Here is a 21,611-nt window from a genome sequence, read left to right as displayed (position 1 = left end):
AGTACCAGGCTGGCTTCAAATTCACAGGGATTCTCCTGCCTCTGCCTCCCGGGTGTTGGGATTAAAGGCATGCACCCCCCCACCTGGCTTGAAAACACTTTAATTCTCCATTGTATGACACCACCCACTTCTCTTTAGAAATGTCACTCCCAATGAATGGCAACATATGTTAATTAGAACCCTATTCTACCTTTTTCTGCCTCTCATTGGAAGCCACAGAGGAAAAAGTAATCCATTTTTTGCAGTGAGAGCGAAGCTTGGGAACCCATGCCTGTCAGCTGCTTCCTGTGTGGGGCAGGGTAAGGTCAGGCTCTGACCTGGAGGCCTTTGTGTTCCGTCAGTCCTGGGTTCTTGCTGCTCACAGCCTGGCAGACTCTTAGGCTTGGCTCAGGAAACTCATCCACTTCTGGGGAGCTCACAATTTGCTGAGCAAGGTCTGTGGCATTGGTTGAATTTTCTGTTATTTGGAGTCCAGCTGCTTTGGGGCATTGAGAGATTTCTCAGGGTTGACAGCCCTTGTCTTATTTCTCAATTCTGGGTGTATGTTCTTATTATGATGTATTGCGCACATGCAGAGAAGTGTCCCCACAGCGACATGCATTTCAGTGATTTAGTATGTGCCTTTGTAACTTTCACTAGTCAGAGCTTGAATATCACTGTTATCTAGAATATGTAGTTCTTTCCTTGTCATTCAGTTAAAATATTTTCTAGTTTTCATGGCCATTTCTATTTCCATATTCTCTGGAAGCATATTTCTTTTTAAAAATTTTTTTTGTTTATTTTTATTTATTTTATTTGAGAGTGACAGGCAGAGAAAGAGGCAGATGTATAGAAAGAATGGACGCACCAGGGCCTCTAGCCACTGCAAACAAACTCCAGATGTGTGCGCCCCCTTGTGCATCTGGCTAATGTGGGTCCTGGGGAATTGAGCCTTGAAACAGGGTTCTTAGGGTTCACAGGCAAGCGCTTAACCGCTAAGCCATCTCTCCAGCCTTGGAAGCATATTTCTTAATTTATAAATAATAGGAAATGTGTAGTAATATGCATGTTATTATTTTTATGTTATTTGTATTTATTTTTGTATGATGTGTGTGTGAGTGTGAGCACACGCATGCCACACAGTGCACATATGGAGGTCAGAGGACAGCTCTCAGGTGTTGGTCCTTGCCTTCTATTTTTTTTTGTTTGTTTTTCAAGGCAGGGTCTCACTCTGGTCCAGGCTAACCTGGAATTAACTATGTAGTCTCAGGGTGGCCTCAAACTCATGGTGATCCTTCTACCTCTGCCTCATGAGTGCTGGGATTAAAGGCGTGCGCCACTACGCCCAGCTCTTGCCTTCTATTTCTTTGAGCCTGGGTCTCATGTTCACTGCTGCTTCTGCCAAGCTTGCTGACCCCCAAGCTTCCAGAAGATTCTCCCGTCTCTGCCTCTTTTCTCACCTATAGGCATGGCTGTTACAAATGCCTGTCACAGTGCCTGACTTTTTACTTGGGGCTGGGGATCTGAACTCAGGTACTCATGCTGAATGTTATTATGTTATGTTATTTTTAGCAGTCTCTCACTTTGTAGCTCAGGCAGATCTCCAACTCACAGCCTTCTTGCTTCTCAGCCTTCTGAATGCTGGGATTGTGGATACGGCCACTGAGTCAGACAATAGTAATATTTTTATTGATATTTTGTGTTTTGGTCAGAGTCCATCCCCTTGAAATTCATTGAGGTTTTCTTGGTGGCCCAACCGAAAGTCTAGATTTTTATGATTGCCTTGTATGTACTTGAAAAGAATTATTCTTTGAGTATGTCAATCAAGTGCAGGTCAAGCAGACTTAGTATGCTATTCCAAAAGTCTATATCCTTGTTGATTCCATCCCCCTTTGTTCTATCAATTACCAATGAGGTATGTTAAAATTTCTTCTATAATTATAAACTTACCAATTTCTCATTGTAGTTGTCAGTTTGCCTTTATTTATTTGCTGTTATGTTAAAATAATACAGTCTTGTTTGCATGTGTATGTGGTATGGTATGTGTTGTGTGTCCACGTGTGTGCAGATGTGTGTGCCCCCTGTTCACTGTTGTTGGAAGCCAGAGGAGAACATGGTATGTCCTCCTCTTCCAGTTATCCACATCCAGGTTTCTTGAAACTGTCTCTCATAGAATCTGAAGCTTCTCCTTTTGGTCAGGCTGGTTCCTCACAGGATTGGGGTTACAGGTGTGTATAGTGACACCCATTTGTATATGTGGGTGCTGGGGAATCAAACTCAGGGTGAGTCAGTTACTCTCAGGTTCTCATGCCTTTGTGGCAAATGTTCTTACCTGCCAAGCCATCTTTCCAGCCCCTAAACATATAGATTCATAATTATTCTCTTCCTAATGTGTAGAAACTTCTGTTATGAAGTCTGCTTTCACTAAATGTTCTTTTTATTTTCAGTAGCAATACAGACTGCTTCTTCTGGTGCTGACACAGCTACCCAGTCACGGTATTTCTCCGCGTCGTCCTTTTCCATCCTGCAGTGTCAGGTACCTTTCTCATGCTGTGACAAAGCCCGTGAAGTACCTGGAGGAAGGAAGGGTTCATGTTGGCTCACAGATCAAGGGAACAGTCCATCATGGCGAGGGGGCCATCGCCGTAAGAGCGTGAAGAAACTGGTCATTTTGTGTCCACAACCAGGGAGCAAGAAGGTAGAATGCTGGTGCTTTTCCAACTTTATTCTTTTTGTGCAGTCCAGGACCCTGACCCCAACCCATGGAGCAGTGCTGCCCATCTTTAGGCTGGTTCTTCCTGCCTCCACCAAATTGAGAAAACCCCTCCCAGACGAGCTCTAGATTTTCTGTGGTGATTCTAAATTCCATCAGGTTGATGGGATTACTCACCAAGCTCTTTCCCTCCCTGCTGAGTCTTCAGTGTTAGGTGTGCTGTCCATGTAAAGGCTGGGTGTAGGGTTACCACTCTTCTTCATTTGCACCTTACAAAAAGATTTTCTTTTGCTTTTTAGGTGCTGGCTGGGGTCACTAGCAGTTTTGGATGAGTTGTTCTTTCTTTCTTTTCTTTTGAGATAGGGTCTTGCTCTAACCCAGGTTGGCCTGGAATTCACTATGTAGTCTCAGGCTGGCCTTGAACCTCTGCCTCCCGAGTGCTGGGATTAAAGGCGTGCGCCACCACACCCAGCTTGTTCTATCTTAGAACAGGGACTTTCTCTACAGCCCGGATTGAGCTTGAACCTGTGACCTTCCTGCCTCAACCTCTCAAATGTAGGGATTATAGGTATGAGTCACTGTGCCTGGCTCCCAGGATTATCTTAATTCAATCTGTCAGGGATTGAGATTACTTGAAGTTGAGCTTCAGTCTCTGGAGAACTATGTCTGTCTACCTTGTTTCTAAGGGGAAAAGCTTTAGGGTTCCAGTACAAAGGTGGGGGCATAGAAGAACCCTGGTTCATGGTGAGTGCTCCTCTCCAACCCTGCTCCTTGATCCTGAACTTGGGAAAGCACTAGTCATACTTCCATAGGCCTATATACCCCACCCTATCCTGTCCTATTTCTTTGTATCTTGTTATAGATCTATGAAGATGTTATTAAGTATTTTGACTGACCTTTCTAGTTTCCTTTAGTGTGTCTGTCATCCCTGAAGTGGAAGTATCTGACACAGATCCCCTAATTTTTCAGATTTTTTTGTATGTGTGTGATGTGTGTGCATGTCTGTTCGCGTGTGTGTACATGTGTATCTGTGGAGGTCGGGGGTGACAATAGATGTTTTCCTCAGTTTCCACCTTATTCTTTTTATTTTTATTTATTTATTTATTTATTTTTTAGGTATGGTCTCACTCTAGCTCAGGTGGACCTGGAATTCACTCTGTAGTCTCAGGGTGGCCTTGAACTCACAGCAGTCCTTCTACCACTGCTTCCCAAGTGCTGGGATTAAAGGTGTGTGCCACCATGCCTGGATTATTCTTTTTATTTTCTTGGTTTTCTGAGGTAGGGTCTTACTGTAGCTCAGGCTGACCTGGAATTCACTACGTAGTCTTAGGGTGACCTCGAACTCATGGCAATCCTCCTAACTCTGCCTCCCAAGTGCTGGGATTAAAGGCGTATGCCACCATGCCCAGCTTCCACCTTATTTTTTGAGATTTTTGTGGATGCCAGGGATTCGAATTCAGGTCCACATGCACTTTACCTACTGAGCCATCTTCCTAGCCCCAGAGATTATCTTTTTCTTTTTCCTCTTCTCTCTCTTCAGTCTCATTTTAATTGGGAGTACCATCTGTTGCCAGGTCCTTTACACATATTAGTTCTCATATCCCTGCTAGAAGTGCATTATTGTTATATTTCTCACTGTTTGCTGGTGGGACTGGCATTCACAGTACAGAATACATGCTTTGCTCATAGCTCCATGCTTCTTCTCTTGTTTTCTAATTTAAGCCTAGTTTACTGGAAAATGTTACTTGACAGTTAAAAAAAATAACACAAATATAAAACATAATAAAAATAACTTATGGATTCCTTTGTGTAGTATAAAGCTATTAGCAAGTACATAAGAGATGTTCATCATTATAAAGTAATAATAAAAAATAACAGTGGAGAAAAAGTTATAATATGAAGCAGGTAAGGATGCTGGGTAGTTGATAAAATGTTATAAACTAGCAATTTTGGGCTTAAAATTATATGACTTTATTTATGTGATTTGAAAAATTTGTCATAATAAAATGCAAAGCAAATCCACAAAAGGCAGGATAATGTGAACGTTTTAGACATAATAGCATTGCATACAAATATACATAAAAGGAAGCTATTTGCTCTGCAGGTAAAGTGTTACACAAATGTACTGGACTGCCTTTGGGTTAATATGGGACAATTCCATATTTTGCAGTTTAGTGGCAGTGGGAATGGTTCAAATCCACAAAATTTTTTAAATTAAGAAAATAAAAAACCTAAAACCAGAGGATCTTCCTTTCTTATAATATACTGATGTATCTTCTGTTTGTTTGTTTATTTATTTTGCAGTACTAGGGTTTGTACTCAGGGCCTCCTGTTTGCTAGGCAAACACTCCAGCGCTGAGCCAGCCCAACTGCTGTATCATAAACTGTAGTTTTGCTTTTTAATTAAAAATATTATTTCTTTATTTGACAGAGAGAAAGTGGCAAAGAGGGAGAGAAAGTGAGTGAGTGAGAGAGAATGGGTGTGCTAGGAACTCCAGCCACTGCAAACAAACTCAAGACACATGCGCCACCATGTGCATTTGGCTTACGTGGGCCCTGGGGAATTGAACCTGGGACCTTTGGCTTTGCAGGCAAGCACCTTAACTGCTAAGCCATCCCTCCAGCCCTTAAAACATATTTTTATTTATTTATTTGTAATTCTGTACTTCCAGCTGATTCTCCTACCTCTGACTCCCAAGTGCTGGGATTAAAGGTGTGTGCTACCATGCCTGGCAAATTTATGGCTTTTTTTTTTTTTTTTGAGGTAGAGTCTGACTCTAATCCAGGTTAAAACTGAAAAATTGCCTCAGAACTGAGATCAAATTTAAGTGACCTAATTGTGGAAGCAACTTATCCTAGAATTTGTCACCTGAAGAGACGAAGCATTATCACTATTTCTGTGAGTTAGGAATTTGGGAGTTGCTTAGAGGGATGGGTGGTTTTTCCCAGACTTTCTCAAAGGGCTGCAGACAAGATGTCAGCCAGGGCCTCAATTATCTGAAGACATTACTGGGGCTGGAGTCCCTACTCAAGCGGGCTATTCACATGATCTTTGGCAGGAGCCCTCAGCAAACTGCTACCTATTTTGTCCTCTTCATAGTGCTGCTTTACTTTCCTCAGGGCATAGCAGCTGCCTTCCATCTGAGCAAGCACTACAAATGTGAAAGCCACAGTGAGCCCTATGAAATGACGGATGACCCAATCAAAATTGACAAAGAATTGGAATAAGCATTTTCCCAAAGAAGTTATGTTAATGGTGAATAGCACAAGATTCTCAGTATTATATCAACTATTAGAGACATGCCAGTCAGAACCCCCAGGAGAGCTGGGCCTGATGGTACAGGCCTGTATAACCTTTCAACTTAGGAGACTAAGGCAGGAGACGTGCAAGTTTAAGGCCTGTCTGGGCTACAGAGTGAGATCAAAGCCACACTGGGCAACCTAGTTACACTATCTCAAAATGAAAAGTAAAAAGAAGGCGGTAATAGAGTTTATAATACATTACTTGCCCTGGGTTTGATCCTTAATACTGAAAAAAAAAAAAACCAACCAAACAAACAAACAAATAAAAAAACCTAAACAAGCCCAAAACTGAAACAACAAGCACCCCAAACAAAATAAATAAATAAATAAATAAACAAAAAGAACAAAACAATAAGACAAAAAAAAAAACCCCAAAAGCAAAACCACAATGAATTGCCCCATTTAAAAAGACAGACAATAGCAAATGATGAAGATGATGAGGAAAAGTTGGAATATCTGTACACAGTTAGCAGGAATGTAAAATGGAATTGCCACTTTAGAAAAGAGTGGCAGTCCTTCAAAAAGTTAATAGAGGTACTGTTTGACCTAGCAATGCCACTCCTAGTGTGGTGGTTTGATTTAGGTGTCCCCCATAAACTTATATGTTCTGAATGCTAGCTCCAGTTTGGGAACTGGATCCTCTTGGAGGTGGTATTTTGTTGGGGGTGGACTTATGGGTATTATAGCCACCTTCCCCTTGCCAGTGTTTGGCATACTCTGTTGCTGTTGTTCATCTGATGTTGGCCAGGAGGTGGTATCCACCCTCTCTGCTCATGCCATCATTTCCCCTGCCACCCTGAGTCTGTAAGCCAAAATAAACCCTTTCCTCCTACAAGCTGCTCTTGGTCGGGTGTTTCCTGACAGCAATGTGAAACTAACTGCAACAGTAAAATTGGTACCAGAGGAGTGGGGTCTTTACTGCTAGAAACTTAATTGCGGCTTTGGTCATTTGGAACTGACTTGAGGGAGGAGTGTGGAAGGAATTGAAACCTTGGTCTGAGAGATGCTTTGCAGTGCTGTAAGTATAGCTTGATGAACTCCTCTGGTTAGAGTTGAAAGACCTGAATGCAGTAAGAACTAAGGACTGCAAGGTTTGGCTTATGAGGGCGAGAAAGAGCTTTGCTTGGACTGGGCTAGCAGTTTGTGTGAGAGGCTTCTGTTATGTCTGTGTCCTGAGAACTTGTGCAGGGTTGCATTGCATAGAAATGAATGGGTATGAACAGACGTATATTGCACAGAAAAAAAAAAAAATCTTTGGTCTGAAATTGCTGCTCATTCTGCTGCAATTGTATGAGAGTGTGGTGTTTGTTTCAGGCGTCCCCCATAAACTTAGGTATTCTGAAGTTAGGTCCCCAGCTGATGGAGATTTGGGAATTAAAGCCTCCTGGAGGGAGTATATTGTTGGGGGTGGGTTTATGGGTGTTATGGCCAGTTTCCATATGCCAGTGTTTGGCACACTCTCCTGTTGCTATTGTCCACCTTACGTTGGCCAGGGGGTGATGTCCACCTTCTGCTCATGCCATTATTTCCCCCGCCATCGTGGAGCTTCCTCTAGAGTCTGTAAGCCAAAATAAATCCCTTTCTCCCACAAGCTGCTCTTGGTTGGGTGATTTCTACCAGCAATGCAAACCTGACTGCAATAGAGAGATTTCAAACACTGAGACTGGGCCAGTTGATCTGCATTGGGACAACAGGAAGAATGTGAACTCTTTTGAAGTAAGGGGCCTGAATGCTAGAGGAATGTCCTATTCTTGAAAGTCTGCTTTATTCCCCCGTGGATTAACAAATTGATAGCCTACCTGGCACTATGGAGTATAACAAATATGGGAAAGAGAAGGTCATTGAATTTGCAACATGGTTTTTTATTTTGGAAATGGCTATGGGTGGTGTGAAGCAGGCTTGTTGGATTACCCACATGGAGACCTGATGAAGCCGTGAGATGAACTGTGGATTGCTGTAGAGATGCTAGGACTATGGGATGGCTGCCAAGGAGAGCTGCCAACACAGGATGAAGTTTTCCAGGACTGTGAGTAGCTTAGCTGGAGGGCCAGAATTGGAGCTCTGAAGACTTGTCAGTGGTTAGAATTATTGGACTTGGAGATTTGTCACTGACTAGAGTTATTGGACTTGGAGCACAGAGTTTGATGTTTGCCCTGTTTGTTTTAAATCTTGTATTGACTGAATATTTCTTTGCTATGCTCAGTGCATCTTTTGCAGTGTGAATGTTTATGTTTTGTTTTGTTTTGTCTTTGGTATTACGGCTCAGTTGAAAGACCATGGACTATGGGAAAGTTTGAACATCATTGGCGTTGATAAAAACTATGGGGACTTTTAAAGTTGGACTGAATGCATTGCATTTTATATCATGTATGGATATCAATTTATGGGGACCAGGGGCAGAATGTGGTTTGATTCAGGTATCTTCCCTACACTTATGTGTTCTGAATGCTAGGTCCTCAGCTGGTACCAATTTGGGAATTAAAGCCTTCTAGGGGTAATGTATTGTTGGGAGCAGGCTTATGGTTGTTATAGCCAGCTTCTCTTTGCCAGTATTTGGCACACTCTCTTGCTGATATTGCCCACCTGATGTTGGCCAGGAGGTGATGTCCACTGTCTGCTAATGCTATTGTTTTACTCTGAGATCATAGAGTTTCCCCTTGAATCTGTAAGCCAGAATAAATCCTTCTGCCCCACAAGCTGCTCTTGGTTCTTGTTTCTGCCAGCAACGTGAACATGTGTGTACACATGTGTGTGGCTCCAAAGTGGAAACAACTCAGTTATTTATCCCAAAATGAAAGGACAAAGAAAAGGCGGTATATCCACACCATGGAATATTATTTTGCCATAAAAAGAATAAAGTATTGATACAGGCTGCAACATGGGTAAACCTTGAAAACATTCTAGTAAATTAAAAGAAATGAGCCACAAAAGCCCATATGTTGTATGATTCCATTACGCTGAGCATCCAGAGTAGGCAAATCCACTGAGACAGAAAGTAGATTAGTGGCTGACAGGGCCTGGGGGAGGAGGGAATTGGGAGTGACTGCTAATTGAGTTTGGGATTTTGTTCAGGGAAAGATGAACATGGTCTAAGGCTAGGTTAGTAGTGACTGACTGCCCAATCCTATGAACATACTAAAGGATAATGAATTATATGTTTTCATTTGGTAAGTTTAAGCCAATACAGCTGTTACAAAAGAAAAATGAAGAGGGACCCTTAGTTCCCATTATACCCCACTCTTGGAAGCCATCCCTTTTCACCTCTGTCTCATTCAGCTTATGATAAGCCAGCCACTAAGTCCAGCCTACATCAGAGTGGAGAACTGGCCCATGAAAGGAAGAGCATCAGAGGCCTGTGGACAAACGCTAAACCCTCCGTCGTGGCTACCCTGGGTCCCACCGCTAGATTCCGGCTTCAGTCCTGCCATTCCCTGCCTCTGTGGCCTGGGTGGCTTGCACAACTCCTAACCTTTGCGTCCCTTGCCTGTATGTATAAGCGAGGAGTCAAAGCAGCAACTATCCCATAGCGTTTTCCCTGGGGAAAACAAAAAAATCAAAAGCATGCAGTGCTGAGTGAACATTCAACAAATGCTGTCTGCCTTCTCCTCTTGCTTGACCCAGGCCAGCACTTCATGTGGCTTTGAACACTGAGCTGTGTGCAGGAAGCTGCAGGGTGTTGGAGTCTGAGGCCTGTCGGATGATGGCCGGCTTTTCTAGCATTGTGGGTCAGCCAAGGTCAGCTGCTGATGGGACTGGATTCAGAAATTTGAAGTCACTGGCTTGCTCAGGAAGGACCACTCCCTTAGGAATGATCCCCAGGCATCTACCCCCATCAAGAGACCTGAATGCTAATGTTTTAGTTTGTGCTGAGTAGAATGGAAGACTTCTGCTGGTAGTGCAAGGTTTCTGGAAGGAAAAACAGTTTGGGATGCCATGTTAGTGTCAGATTTTACAGGAAGCAGAGTGTCAAACGAAAGGGGTTTAGGCTTTGCTGGCAAGCACCTTAACCACTGAGCCATCTCTCCAGCTCGCATTCAGTTTTTTTTTTTTTCTTTTTGCTTGTTTGTTTTGTTTTTTGAGGTAGGGTCTCACTGTAGTTCAGGCTGACCTGGAATTCACTATGTAGTGTCAGGGTGGCCTCGAACTCACGGTGATCCTCCTTCTTCTGCCTCCCAAGTGCTGGGATTAAAGAGTGCACCACCACACCTGGCTTTTTTTTTTTGACAATCAGTTTTTATTTTGGCTCAGTAGCTCTGGCCCCTTTGGATCATCAGCTTTCCTTCTTCTACCAGGATCAGCAGCCCAAGCCAGAAAGGAACCAGATGAATCTGAATGGAACTCAAGATTCTTCCTCTTCAATCCAGTGTCCAGTGTCCAGGGCTGTGGCTCAAGAGCTGAGTAGCTGTCAGGCACACACTGCAGCCTGCCATTCCTCCTCTAGAGGGCAGAGAGCAGGCTGCACCTTTTGTGCGTGGACTGGGGCCTTCTGAGGACCTGGTAGAACCACATAGAGGCTGAGGAAAGTAGCTGGCTCCATGTCACCTGTGTGCATTGTCCTGACATCACCCTTCCTGGGACCTTTTTGTGTGTGGGTGGGGACATAGGCACATATGTGCATGTGTTTGAGGAGGTCAGAGGGAAAACTCCGGTGTCACTCCTCAGGCACTGTCCATCTTTTCTTTTTTGCATATACATATGTATGTGTTGTTGTTGTTGTTGTTGTTGTTGTGTGTGTGTGGTGTATGCACAGCTCGTCAGCTTATTTCCTTGAGACAATGTTTCTTCATTGGTTCCGGGGTTTTGGTGGTTTCATGAGCCCGGGTGATACTCTGGTCTCTTCCCTCACAGGAATGTGGATGCAGATGTGCATGGCCACGCTCAGCTGTTTACATGGGTCAGGGAATCAAACTCAGTGGTTTCTGTTCCCCTCGGGCCTTCATGCTTGCGTAGGAAGGGCTGTTAACTGCTGAGCCATTTGTCTGGCTCACTGTCTACCTTTTTTGAGACAGGGTCTCCTGTGGGCCCGGAGCTAGCTACATAGGCTAGACTGTGTGGCCAGAGAGCCCAAGGATTCGCTTGCTCTGTTTCCCCAGTGCTGAGAGCACAACCATAGGCTACTACTCCTGGAATTTTTAAAATGTGGGTTCTGGGGATTGAACTCAGGACCTCATGCTTGCATGGCAAGCGCTGCTCTGACTGAGCTCTCCTGAGCCCTCCCACCCAGCAGCCCCTTCCTTTGACCTTTACCACACAGCTGTTCTTAATTGAGCAGTTGGTTTGGGGACAAATTGGGTTTTAGGATGATTGCTACTTCGTGTGAGCCAGGAGAGTTTCTTATAGATGTATTCTCGGCACACCCCGGAGTGGCATGAGCTCTCCTGGGACACATGCCTGCTGACCCTTAGACCCAGCAATGGGGCACAGCGCACATCTTCCGTTGTTTTCTGAGCATGACTCCTTGACTATCCCGAGAGTCTGAATTCATCTTCCAGTGGTCTCTGCTGAGTAATGGCTCCAGACAGGAACTTTTCGCCTTCTGAGCCATCTAGTGAGTCTGTCCCCGCCCCCCACCCCTGCCAGTCCTGTTCTCAGCAGAATCTGGGATTCTTTCTGAAGCTTAGTCTCTTCTAGCACTTTCCTTGGGCCATGGGACTCTGTCTGTTCTTGCTTTGGCACTGGATCCACTGTCTCCTAGAACATACATTTTTGTGTATGTGTGTGTAGCATGTGTGCATGTGTATGTGTGGGCACACATCTGTGGGCATTGTGTGTGTGTATATGTATGTAGAGGCCAGAGGCTGGCATTGGACAGCTTCCTGAATGGCTCTCCACTTTGTTGACTGAGGCAAGGTCTCTCTCTTGAACCCAGGGCTTGCTGATTCAGCTGGAGAAATGAGCTGGCTTGTCCCAGGGAATCTCCTGTCTCTCTCTCCCTAGTAGTGCAATTAGGGGCAGCTGCTTTGTGTGCCTGACATTTATATGGGTGCTGGGGAGCCCAACTCAGGCCCTCCCACTTGCACAGAGCACACTTTATCATGGAGCTATCTCCTGAGCCCCCTCCCTGATGCATTCTTACAGGCTCTCTGGGCACCCATTGCCAGGACCCCTTGCAGATGAAGTTGGCATATACCCTTTCCTGTCCCTAATGGACCCTCTGTTCTCAAACCCAAGGGCTGCACTGGCACCAGCAGTATTCTCACTAGAGGAGGTGGCTGCTGGCGGGTGGAGGGCTGGCTTCTAGAAGACTGGTGCCGAACAAGAAGTGCTGGAGCTGGGCAGAGTTCTAACCTGCAGTTATGACTCTGGGACTACCCTGGATGTGCTGGGTGGGTCCAAGTTACCTTCCAAGGCAGATGTGACTATTCTGGCCACCAGTGAGGAGCCTGAGCAAGACAACTTTGGGGAGCCTGAGTGTTGGGCATTTATTTGTTGGAGAGGACTGATAGAAAGGGCAGAGGGGACAGACATGGCCCAGGAAAGGGTCCAATTCCTCGTGTTACCCCCGTCCGTGAGCCCAGAGGGACTAAGCAGGGAGCCTGGAGTGTAGTCTTTGCTGTTCAGGGGTCAGGGTCCTCATGCTTGGCAGGTCTTGCCAGGGAAGGTGCGGGGAGCAGCTCTTCTCCCAGTTCTGAGTCAGTCTCTGACCCAGGTCTATCACGCCATCCTCCAGCTCCATCCTCAGCCCTGCTCCCAACCCTGACGAGGCTACTGGGCTGGGAAGCCTCCAGGGGGGCAGCAAGCACCTGGCTGCTTAGAACAGTCCTCCCTAAAATGCTTGCCAAATCGGATTAAAGACCATTGTGTTGGGACCAGAAGGGCCACTGTTGCGTGATGGGTGCTGTGCAAGGCTGTGGAATCTAAATATGTCTGGGGTACAATTGGTTTTACTGGAAGTAGTTTCAGGAAAAAGAAAACGATTTCTTGCTAAACATGAATGCTGTTGGGTTGGTGAGATTTGATCTGTGCCTTGTCTGTTTCAACCTCCTTCTTCCACCCCACCCCGGGGCAGGCACAGGTTTTGTGGGAGGTTTCTCAGCTCTAGGGAGCCTCAAAAGTGGCAATCACTTGGTCCTTAAGATAATAATACTGTGGATTCTCAAGGAGCCTTTCATCCCAGGACCTCCTCACTCTCTAGCTTGGGGCATGCAGGAACCCCTGTCATTAGTTCTGTGTTCTAGCCATGGACACTGAGGTCCTGAGCCCGAGGAGGACACTAAGGTGGAGCTGGAGCAGGCTCCTGGGCTTCTGAGACCTGCATCCTAGGCAGGAGCACAGCAGCGCTTCTAATGGGCAGAGGGCTAGAGCGTGGATGGTTTCCAGCTGGAGTTTATAGCACAGTGTGAAGACCCAGGGCTCTAGATTACAGTGATGGGGTACTCATGCAGCTAGCAGATATGCAACTTCTTTTTTTAGAAAACATTTTATTTTTCTTTATCTATTTGAGAGAGAGAGAGAGAGGAAGAATGGGCATGCCAGGGCCTCTAGCCACTACAAACGAACTCCAGATGTGTGCGCCCCTTGTGCATGTGGCTTACATGGTTACTGGGGAATCGAACCTGGGTCCTTCGGCTTTGCAGGCAAGTACCTTGACCACTAAGCCATCTCTCAAGCCCAACTTCCTCTTTTTGATCTCCAAACTCTGCCTGCTCATCTTGCAGCCAGAACCAAGCCCAGACTCCAGGCGTCAGCCCAGTCTCAGGGCACATGTCCAAAAGAACAGCAGGGGTGCTGAGGAGTCTCACTTTGCCACGAGGAATGGCCAAAGGACATTGAAATCAGGTCTAGAGGTGAGAGCCCAGAGCTGGTGAGCCAGATGGTCCAGTGAAAGTTCCCGAGAGGCCACTTAAGTGGAGCATAGAGCAATCAGTTATTCGAAAGAGAAAGGATGCCCACTGTAGGAGGTGGGCTCCCCTCCCTGTAGGTGACAGTGCCAGGAAGGTGGTTGCTGGCAGGGTGGCATGCATGGAGCAGGTAGGTACATGTGCCTGGCCTTGCTTCTCTGAGCCTCCAGACCCTAGACGGATGGAGTTCAGTGCCTTCCTGAAGCTCCCAGTAGAGCCTGTTGGACTGAGAGGAATTTTCGATGTCAGAGAGGACTAGAGATATGGCTTCTCTCCTCTGTTCCTTTTGGCTATCTTTGAAGATGATAGGAAGTTTTTTTTTTTGTTATTTAAAAAGCAGTAGGAAAAACAAGGAAGGAACAAACAAACAAACAAACAAACAACCTCACCTCACCCCTCATCCTTCACCTGCTTTCTAGCCCTGGTCTGTTATCTTCACATTTTCCCTTCTTCCATTTTTCTCTTTTCCTCTTTCATTTCCTTCTTTCCTCACTTTTATCTTCCTTCTTTCCTGTCTCCTTCCTTTTTCTGTCCTTTTCTCCTCTGTCATCTTATTTGTTTATTTATGAGGTGATGGGGATTGAGGCTAGGGCATTGCGCGTACTAGGCAAGCACTCTACCATGGGGCTATATCCCAAGTCCTTGTTGTTTCTTGAGACAGGATCTTGCTATATAGCACTGGCTGGCCTTGAGCTAGTGATCATCTTGTCCCCATCTCTAAGTGCTTTATTTTTAACTATAAAAGTGCTATTCATGTGTACATTCATATTGTTAAAACAATAGAAAAGCAATAACTTGGAATTTCTCTTGATTACTTCTCTCCAGTTCCCAGTTTTTTCCCCCTCATGTCAATTTCTGTTTTTAATTTGGTGTCCTTTCAGAACACACCCACACTCACACAAACCCCTCATCTGTTTGGTTCTGCATTTGTCTCTTTAAAAAACTTATCAATAAGCCAGGCATGGTGGCGCATGCCTTTAATCCCGGCACTCAGGAGGCAGAGGTAGGAGGATTGCTGTGAGTTCGAGGCCAGCCTGAGACTAGCCAGAGACTACGTAGTGAATTCCAGGTCAGCCTGGGCTAGAGTGAGACACTACCTCAAAAAACAAAACAAAACAAAAACAAAACAAAAAAAACCTTATCAATAATATTCCCATGAAGGGTCATCTAGAGGTAGTCCAGACCTTATCCTAGCAGAGCTGGAGGTGGAGCCTGTCACTATTTTTGTGGGTGGACACATCAGGCCTTTCCATGTTTTGTTGTTTTCCACAGTGCTGAAGTACAGCCTGTGTGAGCATGTGGGGGATTTGTTTCTTTCTGATAGAGCCTGGAATGAAGATGGCTAGGTTGAAAGAGATGTACATTTGCATCCCAGTAGATATTGCCAGAAGTGGCCCTCCATCTTTCCTTCCTCCTACAAGGTATGAGGGTGCCTGGTGTCCCACCTTTGCTAACATGGCCACTGTCCACTCTCCACTGGGGCTGCCTTGTGTAGCAATGGGAGTTCCATCATCAGAGTGGCATCAGCACTGGCAAACCAGTGCTGGTGGTACTGCAGAAGGGACTCCTCCTGATGGGCACAACCAGGTGGCTTCTGAGGTCTTTTCCAACCAGAGGTTGTGGGTGGCTTCGAATGGCCTGACATGAATAAGAGAGCTCTCCTATCACCATCGCTCACTATTCCCCAGCAAGGATCCAAGTGAGGTCTTTTCTTTCGTTGTTTCCTTAGGTCAGCTGAAGCTGTCGATTGATGCCCAGGACCGGGTTCTGCTGCTCCACAGTGAGTACGGTCATGTGTAGGCTTACCAAGGAAGGAAAAGGCCCCTTCTCTCATGTCCGGAGCTAGTGTGGGGGTCCTCTTTTTCTTTAGAATCCTGTTGTTTGACCATTGACAAAAGTGGATGTTCACTTAGGGCTTTTTCCATAGACCCAGCTCCTGTTCTGACCTTGATGTGTCTGGAGTCCACATCTTGGGCTTTTGTCCCGCAGCAGGCTGGAGCTCTCTCTCTGGGCACCTCCAGATCATCCTGAGCCCTAATGGCAGGTCCACAGGGAGCCTTTCTATCTTTACTCCTGACTTCCTTTTACTCTTTCTTCTGTTTCTCATTTTCATGTTTTCATTCCAAGATTGGCAGTACAGTGTCATGGTCAAGATCATGAATCCTGGCTCTGATACTTGCTGAGTGAAGCGGGCTCGGTTTTCTCACGTTACAGGTGGTGGCAATGACATTCATCTTATGGGTTGTTTGTTATGAAGCATAAAGAGTGACCATTGGTAAAGTGCCTACAACACAGTAAACCTTGTGTAAGTGTGTGTTAAATAAAATGGAAAAGCATAAATTCTAGTGTTGGTGGTTGAGCACTGCTGTTGCTCTAGGGGCCGGAGACACCAAACAGAAGCACCTCCCTCTGTGTAGGTGGTACTAAGGGATGCCAGGAAGGACTTGGCACAGGCACTGATGTCCATTCTCCATTTTGGAGAAAGGACAGGTTTTGTCCAGATGGAAATGAGCAGGAGAGCCAAGCACTTCCTCTAGAGGAGGAGCAAGTGCAAGGCCTGGGGGCCAGAGAGGGCATGATGCGTTTGAAGAGCTGCCTAACACACCTGGGGCACAGCGTGGGAGGACTTCTTTCTTGACCTGTCCACGTACCCATTTGTTTTTCCTTCCTCCCATCCAGTCTAAGCACCAGAAGCAGTGCCAAGCTTATGTCCTGGCCTCCGCTGTCTGGCCCCTTCTGTGGAGCCCAGCGGGCCCTGTCTCTCTCTCCAGCCTCCTTGGCTCTTACTACTCAAGGCGCTCTGTCCCCGTTCTATCCAGCTGCTTGCTGACTCTCCTTGAGTTCATGCTTCATGCCTCTGTTCCATGGGGCCGGCATAACCTTCCTCTTTTTTTTTTTTTTATTTTTCGAGGTAGGGTCTTATTCTAGCCTGGGCTGACCTGAAATTCACTATGTATTCCCAGGCTGGCCTCAAACTCTTGGCGATCCTTCTACCTCTGCCTCCCGAGCACTGGTATTAAAGGTATGTGCCACCATGCCCAGCTACAACCCTCCTCTTTTGTTGAACTCCTTTAAAAAAGGCATTTTCCCACCCTCTACTTTTTCAAGAACTGTGCCTGCCTCAGACATCATAAGTCTCAGGGAGGCAGGCTCATTTTGCTTATTTTTCCCTTTAGGAGTTACAAGCGCTCCTGGCTCACCTGCAGGACTGTTTGCTTTTTCCTGCTTGTGTCCTCATTGCACTGACCACACTGTGCCACCTCTGGTCTGATCTCCTCCATGGGAGTACAGAGAGGGTGTGCCCACGGCTGCCTTGCAGCCACTGGTGGCCAGGGAGACCTGGGAGGTCACTAGGCCTGGATCCTGTCCTGGAGAATCATGCTCTCGAGGGGAGGGGTGCCCTTAGGAACAGTAGCTAGGATACAGAGCAGAGTAGACCCGCAGGCGCCTGGGGTCCTCTGCCCCTGGCCCGAAGGGGTGCAAGGTGAAGTTCCCAAGGACCAAAAGAGAGTGTTCTTCACACGCCAGGGCTGGACTCCAGCTGTACAAACACTTTTTGCAAAATGCATCTTGGCCCCCACCATGCCATTTGTCCTGCACAGTTTGCTTTGGCTCCCCCCCAGCCTCAGCCCTTCATCCCATCCAGCCTGGCTTCTCAGGCCTCATGCCCACACTATTCGGACTCCATGTGAGCCAACCCCCAGGGCTTAATCAAAACCAAACACAAAAGAAAACAGAAGGAGCAGCCAGGCGTGGTGGCACACGTCTTTAATCCCTGAGGCAGAGGTAGGAGGATTGCTGTGAGTTCAAGGCTGCCCTGAGACTACATAGTGACTTCCAAGTCAGCCTGAGCTAGAAAACGAGACCCTACCTTGAAAAAACAAAACAAAACAAACAAATAAATAAAATAAAACAGAAGGAGGTTCAGGTCCTATAAGACCCATTACTTGATTGTACTGGACCTCAGGCAAATGGGCCACACTTCCTTTTCTGGTAGCACTCAACTGCTCCTATCCATTTATTTATGTATTTATTATTTTTTTAGATGAGATTGCTAGCCCAGGCTGGCCTTCAATTTGCTAAGTGGCTGACGCCCTACCTGTCTCTACCTCCCAGTGATGGGATTATAAGCATGCACTACCTTGCTCAGTTTATGGTGTGCTGGGAATTGACCCCAGGGCCTCATGCTCAGCAAGCACACTGCCAAACGAGCCACAACCCCAGGGCCTATTTATTCTCTCTTTTTTTTAATTATTTAATAAACAAACGTTTGTGGAATAGTTACTTATTTGTCAGTCACTCTATCGAACACTTTAGAAACGTTTTCATTCAATAAGTAGAAGCATCATGTGAGTAAGTATTATCACCACTCACTTATGGGAAGATGGAAGATCTGATCTCCTAGAGGAAAGGTAACTTGCTGCTGCTCTAACATGTGTGGGTGGTAGGTGGTAGGAAGGTAGGTGGTTTTGTGATTGTGATCAGGTTGCAGCTGCCCCTGCAATCTGATCGTGTGCTGCATTGCCCATTGCAGAGCACAGCACACTGTGTAGGATTCCCCAGGTTGGACCATGTCCCCAGAGGACGTTTGGCGATGTAGACAGAGCACCGCACTTGGAGCGAAGAGGAATAGGTTCTAGTCCAACTTCCCTTCCCGTAGCTCTGTGATACTAAGCAAGTTCCTTACTTCTCTGCCCTCCCCCTAGTAAGGCATTGTCTCCATTCAGTGTTGTTTTTGGATTCAATAGATCCTAAGTTCCTCTGCAGCTGTAAGATTCAGGGAATGGAATATGCTTTTTCATGCTGTGGTGAGTGTGCTGCCAGACTGTGGGGCATGATGGCCATGGACTAGGCTAGGCAGGACTCAATACCAACAGTAAGGACCTGGGAGTAATGGCCAGAGCCCTGCTATGCACAGGTGGGCATTGTATTTCCTTTCAGATTGTTCCATCACTGTGTGCATGCGTGTGCTCAAGTGTGTGTGTATGTGTCTTCCCACTCCCATCCCAACATTTCAATTCTCTTTTAGTCATCGAAGGCAAAGGCCTGATGAGCAAAGAGCCTGGCACCTGTGACTCCTACGTGAAGGTATCTGATGGGGTTCGAGGAAGGGAGTGGGTATCGAGGGACCACGTCACTGGGTGGAGTCCCAAGGTCCTAGCATACCTGTGGGCTTTGGGCCATTTAAAGTCATGGCTACCACCTCATTCACTGGGTCAGTGGGCATTTATTAGGCTTTGGGTGAGGTTAAGCCCTTGCCTTTTCCCTGGTTTGATCCTTAGGGCTTTGGGTAAGAGCCAGAATCTTAAGGGTGATCTTGGGCATCCACATAGATGAGCACTGTGAGCACGTGGATGGCAAGTCCAAACCTTCTGTGAAAAGCAGCATCCTTATCTCTGTTCCCCTCCAAATTAAAGGAGGACAGTCAGGCTTGGGCAGGCGACTGGAGGGAGTTTCTCTGAGGGCTGGAGGACCCTTCTGGGTTGAGCCCTTGCAGTGAAGCCACAGTCTCACAGACACAAAGGGCTGCTTAGAGTGGCAGCCAAAATCCAGGAACGTCTCAGAGTGTGGCAGGCATGATGCCAGATACAGACCCCAGATGCCCCACTCAGCATTCTCTCTGAAGTCTTTCCCTACCAAGAGCCTGGAGTAGGCCTCGATGGCAAGCGGCTGGGCATCTGAGGTGGGAAAGAAGAGCCCTGGGGCGAGAGCGGGGACTGGGGGACTTGTGGGGGGCTGGCCTGGAGCCTCTTGGGAAGGATGCACCGAGTGGCTATAGGGACATAGAAGAGAGGCGACCTTTGGCTTTGGAGGAAACCTTCCTGCTTAGGGCAAGAACAGAGATGATACACTGATACCCCATTTCTGGTGACTGCCTTCTTGGTACCACTGACCACGATGCCTTGTCCTGGTGTATGATTCTGAAGCTTCTGGCCCCAGGCCCCCTAGTCCTGATGGGAACTCTGCTCTGTGCTCTGAAGAGGCTGGTGTGAAGGGCTCTGGGAAGGTTTTTGTTTGGAGATGTGCAGAGTTAGCTGTTAGGCTTTGGTGGTGATGCATATCTGAGATGAGCTAATGCCTGCTTTTCTCCACCTCAAGATATCTTTGATTCCCGAAGACAATCAGCTCTGCTCTCAGAAGACACAGACCATCTCGGACTGCAGAGACCCAGCTTTCCATGAGCACTTCCTCTTGTAAGAATCTGGCACAGCCAGGCCCTCAAGAGGAGAGGGAGGGAGGGAGTGTTTATCTCCAAAGAACTCTGTTTGCCAGATTTAGAAGGAGATCTAAGCAGAAAACCAGTGACTTCTAAAGCATGTCTTTGTTTTCCCATTCCCTTGTGCCCTTGCATCCCTGGCCTGGGGCCCAGCAATGAGGCCCAGAGTGATATGGTATCATCTGGCTGGCTGGCTGATGGCAGTGCCCAGCCTGGGGGTGACAGTCCTTGAAAAAGAGTAAGCAGTTTCCCATTGAGTCTGTGGCCAAGATTTTTACCTTCAGCAGGACTTTTCCAAGCCAAGGGATGGCTTGTCTGCTCATCCTTGTTTTCACTTAAACTCCCAGGCCTCAGTTTCCTTATTTGTAATAGTACCTGCCTGGGAGGGCTGGGGACTATAAGTGGGGCCTGTGTCAGGGCCTGGCCAAGTGGGAGCTGTGGTTGTTATTACCACTGGTTGTTATTTCCCCACCTCTGGTCTCTGGGGCCAATGGAAAGGTCATTGACATATGGTATTTTCCTACTAGTGAAAATTAATAATAATGTTTTGGTTTTCTCCTCACTCACAAGGTAAAATTTCATTTTATACAAAGTAGAAAGTATAGATGAGCAAAAAGAAAGAAGTAGAAAATTACCCCCAATTCTACTATTCAGACATATATGCTCTACTTTCCTTCTTGTTTGATCATTTTATTTGTGTGGGTATGTACATCTGTGTGTATTTACAACATGGAATTGTTTTCTAGTGATGTACTGTAATGTCCTTTTTGTCCTTTACTTTGTAATATAAACTGTTATGCACATAAGTACTCATCTCCCATAGTTTTTGCCCTCTAATTTATTTAATCAGCTGTTTAGATTCTTTCCAAGTTTTTGCAATCAAGAGTGACTGCATGGTGATGGGTCTGGCCTGGCTCAGCCCTCCTGATGCTCTGGTGGTCTGTTTTTATATCTCAGTCCTGTCCCAGAGGAGGATGATCAGAAACGTCTTCTGGTGACTGTGTGGAACAGGGCCAGCGTGTCCAGGTAAGGAGACTTGCTGAGCTGGACTAAAACCTTGCTCTGCTTTGTGGGTAGCAGGTGGCCAACATGCAGCAGGGGTCTGATCTGCACCTTCTGGATAAATGAGCGGTGGTGACTGTACTGAGTTGCAAAGAATACCCCCCATTGACTCCCCATCACTCAAGGAGAAGCTAAGACCCTGTTGTCAACAAGCATTTGCTCACTGGTATCAATAAGACCACCAGGGCTGCCAACCAGCCTACACTGGGGCTTTGCTCTGAAGATGCCGACTGTCTAGGAAGGGACATCGGGCACCGCCTGGAGATAAACTACAGGAACAGCATGCATATACCCAGTTTCGTAGGACTCTATATACCAGGACTCTTAGTGACCATGGTACCTAGTGGTTGGCATATAGATGATAATAGATAATAGATACTGGCTGCCCAAGTAAAAGAATAAAATAAATAATATGGAAAGTCACTGTGGGCAAGGATCAGGTATTAGGAGGGCCCTATTCAACCTTCAGAATAAAGAGTTTTGATTGTGATCAGAA

At 46.4% G+C, this 21,611-nt stretch overlaps 1 protein-coding gene across 3 annotated transcripts in view; it reads left to right on the top strand.

The window, feature by feature from the left end:
• Positions 1-21,611, top strand: part of LOC101593628 (regulator of G protein signaling 3) — a 204,278-nt gene that overhangs the window by 72,716 nt on the left and 109,951 nt on the right. For 2 of the 3 annotated variants that reach the window (XM_045158617.1, XM_004662725.2), the window contains exons 2-5: positions 15,566-15,616; positions 18,866-18,924; positions 19,936-20,030; positions 21,011-21,079. The exons of the other annotated variant lie outside the window; for it this stretch is intronic. In XM_045158617.1, coding sequence (XP_045014552.1) covers positions 15,566-15,616; positions 18,866-18,924; positions 19,936-20,030; positions 21,011-21,079 — 274 coding nt within the window. The remainder of the gene's footprint in view (positions 1-15,565; positions 15,617-18,865; positions 18,925-19,935; positions 20,031-21,010; positions 21,080-21,611) is intronic. 3 annotated transcript variants of the gene reach the window in all.

This window comes from Jaculus jaculus, chromosome 1 (assembly GCF_020740685.1).
Source record: "Jaculus jaculus isolate mJacJac1 chromosome 1, mJacJac1.mat.Y.cur, whole genome shotgun sequence".
NCBI lineage: Eukaryota > Metazoa > Chordata > Mammalia > Rodentia > Dipodidae > Jaculus > Jaculus jaculus.
Note: the sequence above shows the minus strand (reverse complement) of the source record. Positions and strands in the feature narration are given on the sequence as shown.